Below are 8459 nucleotides of genomic sequence, written 5' to 3' on the forward strand. Positions count from 1 at the left end.
TAGGATGGGCAGCTATCGGATTGTGAGGAGATGTTCGCTGAATGTGGCACAAAATGTTATGAGCTTGAATTATTGGGAAACTGACCTTTTCAGCGAGATTTCTTAGTGTCTAGGTATGGATCCTGACAGAATGTCTTGTATAGCCTCTGTACTTTATCTAAGCCAATTCAAATCATTTTTATCCGAGAGGTTTGGATAAGAAACATTTTCCACAAAGTCGTTCTGAGAAGCGTTTATTTGTATATTGAATTTCCTAATGATGTGCATGAGAAAGAAGTACATAATAACCGAATAAATCTAAATAATAAATAAATCCAAATAATTAAACATATTTGACAGAAAGCAAGAATTTTAAACCATTAAATAACACAAAATACCCTACAAATATTTAAGACATAGTAAAAATATGCTCTGAGTAACCAAGTAAACATTGAGTAAACAAGCACATAGTACATGGTTTGTAATCTTGTCTTAAATTAAATGTTTCAGTACAGGGAATAACTTTTAAATAAAACAGCAAATCACCAATGCCAAAATAACTCACATAATACAGAGCTTTTTGTTGATATTATTTTCAGAGCAGAGATATTTTATGCTTAATGAAAACGTGTTCAGAATCACCTTCCTCTCATAGCTAAGGAAGTGAAAGGTGCAATACTCAAATATCATATCCAGAGAGAGTAAACATTAAAAGAATACTTAACAAAGTCCAGTAGACTGAAACCCTGATAGTCTGCTACCCAGAAAATGAAGACACTAATGTTGTATGACAGCTAGCTAACTTAATGACATAAAGCTAGTTAACCATTGCATTTAAATTACCCCCAAAATGGCAGATTACTGCAGTGATAAGTCATATCCACTGGCAATGCCATCAGGGACCTAAACCTTTTTCCACCTTCATACTTTGACTAAAGGAAAATGGCTGCCAACTCTTAGTCAATGCATGAGTCATTGCCTTAACTCACAATTAAACCCACATCCATAATACAATTATACATCGTCATCCAAACACACATAATGCTATGATTTGCATACAGTAGAAAAGGGCCCCAGTTGGAGTCATTCTGGGTCTTTTGGTTATTGTTTGATTGTAAATGCAAAGTTATTTGCTTCTTATAAAAACCTACTTGCAAACTGGACACAGATTGAAATCTCTTTAGTTTTTGAGTAGAAAAGAAAGTGGAAATAGAAAGTGAAGACATTCCTTAATGTTTGAAAAACATTGTCCTTAAAAAACTGCAGTCTGTCTGCCTCAATATTCCTGAGATTCTTAGAGCATCAGACAGGCCTTGCACGGGAACAAGAGACGTCAACAGGTAGAGAAGAAGAGTGAATGGAAAGATGTGAAGTTCACTGGCCTGCAATCTGGCCCTGAGAAAAGTTGAAGTGAGACGAGAGAGTGTCTGGATAGATTTGAAGTTTGGAACCTTGGTCCTGGTACCTTCAGCTTGAGGACAGCATTGGATTTTAAAAGCAGCCCTAGTTTGAATTAAGTATGTATTTGATCAGGCAAGATCATTTTGTGCCTAACAATCAAAAAGTACCAATGTTCCACTTTCTTTTATATGTTTTTTTTTTTTTAAAAAGCCTTGTTCAAAACTGCTTTGACCAAGAGGCCAATTTTAACTGGCGCCAAGAGAAAAAACCCCTCAAGTAATTTTCTTTCCTTTTCAAAGTAGTAAACAAGACACTGCAGTGTGTATTAAAACCACAGTAGCTCGGGAAGAAAGCCTCTTCCTCATCATGAGTGCAGCTTCTCCACTAGCTCCTGGTAAGTCGTCCTCTCCTGGACAAAGCTGTGGTGTTCACCCACGTAGTGCTTACCATTTTCGGCTAGCCGCTCTCGAAGTGGCCTGTCGTCCAGCAACCGTTTGGCCATCAGGATGAACTCCTGAAAAGGAAGCAAAACAGCAACAACTTGTGAGCATGGGGGCAGAGCAAAGAGGTGCCATCACCAAGGTAGGGTACTTCACCTGCTGTCATTTGTTAGCATTAGCTTTCCCTGTACTGTACTTTAAAAAAAAAAAAACCTTTAGCAACTTGTCTTTTTCAATTTGAGTCACAACCTGAACTCCAGTGGGTGATATCTAAAGTGAATTACACGCTCTTCCGTCTCCAGTGACTTATTGCTAAGGGAGACTTCGGCTGTCACTCGGCTCATAATGAGGGCTTCAAGGCCGAGGCAAAATGAGGCCGCTAAATTGGCCACTGATTCAGCATTGACTTGCCGTCTCACAAAGGACTTTAAATTAAGCACTGAATCATGACGAAATACCGCAGATTACCCAGGGGCTGTTTTCTTTTTCACTGCTTCTTTATTTCTTTGCAGTCTGTGCTGTGGTGAGACATGGATTAATCTAACGTGACAGCAGGAGCATTCATGATCAACAGCACGGAAGACTGGGAACTGCCGCGTCCACTCGTTCCCCTTCTGCAGGACGACAGGACAGACCTTGAGTGTCCTTGGTTACCCCTGTGCATTCTCAAACCACTTCCATTTGACTTGGTTTCCATGGAGGCATATCAGCTGTAAGGGGTTGGGGTGAAGGGGAATGAGAGGGAGGGTGAGAACTACATTAGCACAGTCTGGACCTTGGACTCACAAATTGCGGGCATGGATGGATGGATGGATGGATGCATGCATGGATGGATGTATGAATGGGTGGATAGATAGATCGATAGAGATAGATAGAAAGATAGATAGATAGATAGATAGATAGATAGATAGATAGGGATCAGGGGATAGCATAAACACAGCCTCCCACTACCAGAAATTATGCAGTCGAGATTCCAACATTTGAAGAATTTGAAGTCAGCATGACCAGAGTGCAATGGCCGAGCCTTGCCCTGGGCAAAAACCTTTTTAATCATTGCATCACCCCTGCCAGGTAAGTATAAGTATACTCTTTTGATCCCGTGAGGGAAATGTGGTCTCTGCATTTATCCCAATCCGTGAATTAGTGAAACACAGTGAGGTGAAGCACACACTAATCCCGGCGCAGTGAGCTGCCTGCACACAACAGCGGCGCTCGGGGAGCAGTGAGGGATTAGGTGCCTTGCTCAAGGGCACTTCAGCCGTGCCTACTGGTCGGGGTTCAAAGTGGCAACCCTCCGGTTACAAGTCCGAAGCGCTAACCAGTAGGCCATGGCTGCCCATAGGTAAGTATCTAGGGTCCAATGTCTCAAAATGTCCATGGCTTCTCTCTACCTGGTTTGCCCCAACAAGTTGCCCATGGTCTGGTCCTTTACAAGGGTGGAAGTGGCCACCGCAGCCATCTGACCACTAAGTCACTCTAAACACCAGCTGCTGGAGAAAGAGCAAACGGGCGAACTAACAAACAAACTGCCAGTCTGGAACTGCCAGCCAGATGAGGTGCAAACTTCACATAATTGAAAAAAAAAAAAAAGAAATACAAATAATAAAAAAAAACTCACACACACAACCACTCTGCACTCTGAACACAACCACACACACATACAGACTCCTTCTCCCTCTCGGTGAGCTGAGGCTTGGCCTGGAGCCCTTGCTCGTCGGAGAGCACTAGGACCTGGCAAAGGTGCAATTACTGAGGCGCCTTTAGCAGGCGCCAGGGTGTCAACACTAGCCAGCAGCTCCTCTCATGAAAGACACCCACACTGCCACCTAACGCCTTCATTTCAACAGGAGCAGGAGCTTTTCAAGTGCCCCTCAGGGGGTGGGGGTGGTGGTGGTGGTGGTGGAGCGCCGAGTTTCAAAGCGCTCTGGGAAGTAAAAGCAACAGAGCTGTGTTTTCATGGACCCGCAGTCCGCAGACAAACAGTAGCTTTTAATTACACCGCCGAAGCTCTGAGACCTGCTGGAGTTCGCTCAGATGAGAGGTCCAGCAAGGTTTAGAACAACTCAGCAGTCCTCCCAAAGTTCAGTGTGTTTCAACTAATGGCCACCTTACACCAAACAACTTTGACAAAATTTAAGAAAGATTCTTGAAAGATTGTAGTCTTTTAACGAATGCCCCTCATTCAAGCTCTACTCAAAAGACTGCCACAGTTCAGTGTGTTTCAACTCAGCAGTCCTCCCACAGCTCTGTGTGTTTCAACCATGAACTGCTTACATGTGATAATGGCCTGAGGGCTACTTTGACCATTCCCCGTATACATACAAACACAGCTGAGAAGCCTTGGTCATCTATCAGAGTTCTATCAGATCTAACATTGGAAGCATCTACAAACTAACACAACTCAACACCAGAAGGTTTGCTGTATGTGAGTATTTGACATGAGATTGATGAAATGTATCCACATTTTTAAAAAGCTTTCCCTGTAATTATCAGTAATAATGTAAACGGACTGATAGCCAAGGGGCCAGCACTGCAAACTACTGTATACGATGTTTAAAGCAACTGTGAAGTTATGACTGTTTGTCTCCTTTTGTGTATTATTGTGGAAAATCACCGATCAGTTCAGATTTGGGCTTGCACAACTTCAGGCCTGAACTGAGCTTAACATAATACGGCCCTGATCTAGCCGCAGAAATAGAAACAAATTCACAAAAATGTGTCTTTTCCTCTCTGGGATTTAGATATGGTGAGAATGTTGTCAGTAGTGTGTAGCCCTGTGCTTACTGCAATGGCCACCAGTGCTATTGGAGAGATTGTGAAAGAGGCTGACCACTTCAACCTCCTTCATTGGCTCCTCATTATAGCCTTCTGCAGACTGCTTTACCAATGGCTATTGATCGTGTGGTTTTCCTTTCCCTCTCTATCTCAATCATTACTTTTGTAACATAAACTGCTTAAAGACTTTGAAGACTAAAATAGCCAGTTTTGGGAAACGACATTGACGATTAGTCCAACAGCACTGACACAAGTGTTGCTTTTAAGCTCCCCTTTCATTTTCAAAGGATTTTTTAATAAAGTTGAATGCTGATCGCTGGGGTAACTTTCTAAGCGGCTCGTTCTCTATTTTCCCAGGGAGGACAAGCGTCGTCTTTTGAAAATGAGCATTGATGTCGGTCCTTGCGGGTTGCGGTTTTAGCTCGCGGGAGACTCCCGTGCCATCTGCGAGCCTCTCCACTCGGCTCCGTTTGACGTGGCTTAGCCGGCTCCACCGGCTGCACTCCCCGACCGCCCACTGAGAACGCCTGATCCTCTGGCACCGGCGCAACGCAATCACGTCAGCGCCAGCTTGTGTGCCAACTAGCGTGCCACCGCTGGGAACCTCTCCTTTTTTTTGTCGTTGTTGTTTTTCTTCTTTCTTTCTGTGTGATCTGTCACTCCTCTCTCCCTTTCATTCAAATCTTAGTATCTGAGTGAAAATCCACATTTTCTAATGGTGTCACTTTTTGGTGAGATTTTTTTTTTTCAAAAGTTGTTGGTGGAATACGATGGGTTTAATTGATGACTTAGCAGGTCTGCTGTTGATTACAAATTCAAAACTTCAGTGAGTGACTTCAGCACAGTGAACCTGTAACCCACCAGGTCATCATTAGTCAGTCATAGCCTTAAGCCCATTCACACCAAGAACGATAACGATAACTATAAATAAATATCATTCTCGTTAATATGAATGACGACGTTCACACATAAGCTATAACGATAAAGACATGAAGAACGATATCATTGGGGATCACTTTCAGAGCGATTTTCAGAACGATAAAAAGCTAATAGCCAATCAGAACCTATCGAATTTTAACCGTCACATTCATTAACACAAGGAGAGACTTATCGTTATGGTTATAGTTATCGTTATCGTTCTTGGTGTGAATAGGGCTTTAGAAGGACCTTGGGCAGCGCCCATGCCAACAGATGGAGGACCTCTTGCATCATACACGCCTGGCTCTGAGCGAAGAGGGTTTGCTGAACAATGCCCTCCGAGCTACCCTTGCCAACAATCCCAGAGGAGAGGTCCTTCTTCAGGGACACCATGCTGAGATGGCTCTGAAATAAATCCATGAACTCTGGTCTGCCTTTTGGGCAACACAGTGAGGGTTTTGTCTGCGGGTAGTGGTTAATAATAAATAATAATAATACATTTCATTCAGGGGTGTAGTGGTAAAATAAGAGGTGGGTAAACTATACATTCTGTGATCACGGTAAGGTGGACTGTGCCATGCGGTATCGGATTTTTTAAAAAGGCATTCAGAACATGTTTGATGGTGGAGGTTACTGTCCAATGTTTATACTGTAACAATACAAGTGGTATTAAATGGCTCCTACTGTAGAGTGTTGATGAGTGTACATGTTGTGATTGTGGATAATACACTGTGATTTATAAATGTTAAAAAGTTGCAATTGGTGAATAAACTCTTTTGAGAGGTGGATAAACTCTATTTCTAAAATTTCAGAGGTGGGTAAACTGCATTTACTTGCGTTTAGCCTCCACTACATCCCTGATTTCATTTGTATAGCGCTTTTCAAGACACTCAAAGACACTTGGATGGGTAAAGGGCTTGCGGCAGCTTAAAATGAGGCCAGAACTCCAAGCAGGAGTAGCAGAAGGTTTGCCTTGAGACCTGTGACCTGTGACCTTTCTGGGTCAAGAGGATTTACTTGGCCACGGACCAGTACATGGCTCAGTGTTTACATACGTCAAGGGAAATCCTTTTCAGCATGATGAGGCATTACGTGTAGTATTGTGTATACATCTGTGTGTGTGTGTTTTTGTATGTGTGTGTGTGTGTGTGTGTGTGTGTGTGTGTGCATGTATGTGTGTGTGCATGTGCTTGTGTGTGTTTGTGTGTGTGTGTGCATGTATGTGCGAGTGCGTGTGTGCTCATGTATGTGTGAGTATATGTATGTATCTATCTGGGAGGGATTGTGAGCTTCTGCATATTGTTGTAAGTGAGTGAAAGAGAGAGAGAAAGAGAGAGTGTGTGTGTTTGTGTATGTGTGTGTGTGTGTGTGTGTGTGTGTGTGTGTGAGAGAGAATGTGTGAGAGAGAGAGTCAGTGAGTGAGAGAGATAGAGAGAGTGAGAGAGAGTGTGTGTGTGTGAGAGAGCGAGTGAGTGAGATAGAGAGAGAGATAGAGTGAGTGAGTGAGATAGATAGAGAGAGAGAGTGTGTATGAGAGAGAGAGTATGTGTGTGTGTGTGTGTGAGAGAGTGAGTGAGATAGATAGAGAGAGAGAGTGTGTATGAGAGAGAGAGTATGTGTGTGTGTGTGTGTGTGAGAGAGTGAGTGAGATAGAGAGAGTGAGTGTGTGTGAGAGAGTGAGTGAGAGAGAGAGTATGTGTATGAGAGAGAGAGTCTTACTTGAGGGGAGGAGTAGAGCAGCCCAGTGACCTCATGCTGCACAATAGCGGCGTTCCCGGGAATGTCTCTGGCTAACACGGGCAATCCCAGATCCATGGCCTGAGGAGCACAGATAGGGAAATCATAAAGCCATCCCTTTGCCCATTAATCCAACAACCTCTGGGGAACATAACCAGGATTAATGACAGTGTGTAAAGCCTGACATTTGGTGGCATGTCAGAAACCTCTGAGTAACTGCTATGACCAATGTCGACCTTTTCTTAGAGTTCATACGCTCATTCTATTCGAAGAAGCATGCAGGTACAGTAGATTACAAGTCATGCAACTGTGGATGTAAATAAGACATTGGAATATCCACAGTACAATGCAACTAGAATACCTGATGCAAGTGCTGAAATGCCACAGGGGTTAGAGGAGAAATCCGACGAATTTTCACATAGAAATCTGTTTCTAGGTCACCGAGTACTATCGGTACGAAATAAATGCTCAATGGTGTTTTAAGCCCCCACCGTCAACTTCAAGGCAGTGCTGTGACCATTGACTTCAAGGCACCTAACCCTAACCCTAACTCTAACCCTAGTGCCTTCCATGCAGCGCTGCCTGGAAGACGACGTTGGGGGCTTAAAGGGACACCAGGCAACGTTTTCGTGTTAATTAATCATCTTTGTAAGTCGGTATATGGTTAAATGACTCATTACAGGGCGAATGAAGACCTACCTGTGACCTACATCACGAGAAGCAGAATCAGTTTACATCCTGCATCCCCAGCACAGAGGCAGGCTAACGAAACCCGGCTAGTGATTGTTGCAAACGTGTGTATAATGGCAGAGCCGGCGAAAAAGCAGCAAAAACCCTTGACGGAAGATGCAAAGAAAAGGAAAAGAGCTTCAGACTGAGCGAGGGCTCACACACGTATCGACACGTACAGACGCTAGGGGGAGCTTCGTAGAGAAAAAGCCCTCAGGCTTGCCTGGTGTCCCTTTAAAACACCAAGTAATGGAAAAAATCTAAAACAGTCGGTTTTACCTAATCATTATTTATATAGCACTTTAAATACTATAAATTCATATTTTTATAGCACTTTTCAAAAACCAAGTTCTATCATGCTGCTGAGAGGGACCTTTAAGAAATGTCTTGCAGACAGAGAAAGGTTGTGCAATTTGAAAAGAACTGAGGTATGTTTGTTGTCTATTCAAGATTGTGCAATGATAAGATTCTGCATAATTT

The 8459-nt window shown here is 43.1% G+C and overlaps 1 protein-coding gene and 1 non-coding gene across 4 annotated transcripts in view; both read right to left on the reverse strand.

Annotated features, from left to right (window-relative positions):
• Positions 1-217: 217 nt before the first annotated feature.
• Positions 218-8459, reverse strand: part of glt1d1 (glycosyltransferase 1 domain containing 1) — a 102613-nt gene continuing 94371 nt past the window's right edge. For all 3 annotated transcript variants that reach the window (XM_076270962.1, XM_076270961.1, XM_076270960.1), the window contains 2 exons: positions 7233-7331; positions 218-1894 (listed from right to left, as the gene is read on the reverse strand). In XM_076270962.1, coding sequence (XP_076127077.1) covers positions 1745-1894; positions 7233-7331 — 249 coding nt within the window. In that variant the 3' untranslated portion in view covers positions 218-1744. The remainder of the gene's footprint in view (positions 1895-7232; positions 7332-8459) is intronic.
• Positions 2740-2899, reverse strand: LOC143106952 (U1 spliceosomal RNA). The gene has a single exon (XR_012983748.1). It is a non-coding gene; the product is annotated as a U1 spliceosomal RNA (small nuclear RNA).

Source organism: Alosa pseudoharengus, unplaced genomic scaffold (assembly GCF_046254945.1).
Source record: "Alosa pseudoharengus isolate Yale_2024_CS ecotype anadromous, Long Island Sound unplaced genomic scaffold, YU_APseudo_1.1 YU_APseudo_1.1_scf_6, whole genome shotgun sequence".
NCBI lineage: Eukaryota > Metazoa > Chordata > Actinopteri > Clupeiformes > Clupeidae > Alosa > Alosa pseudoharengus.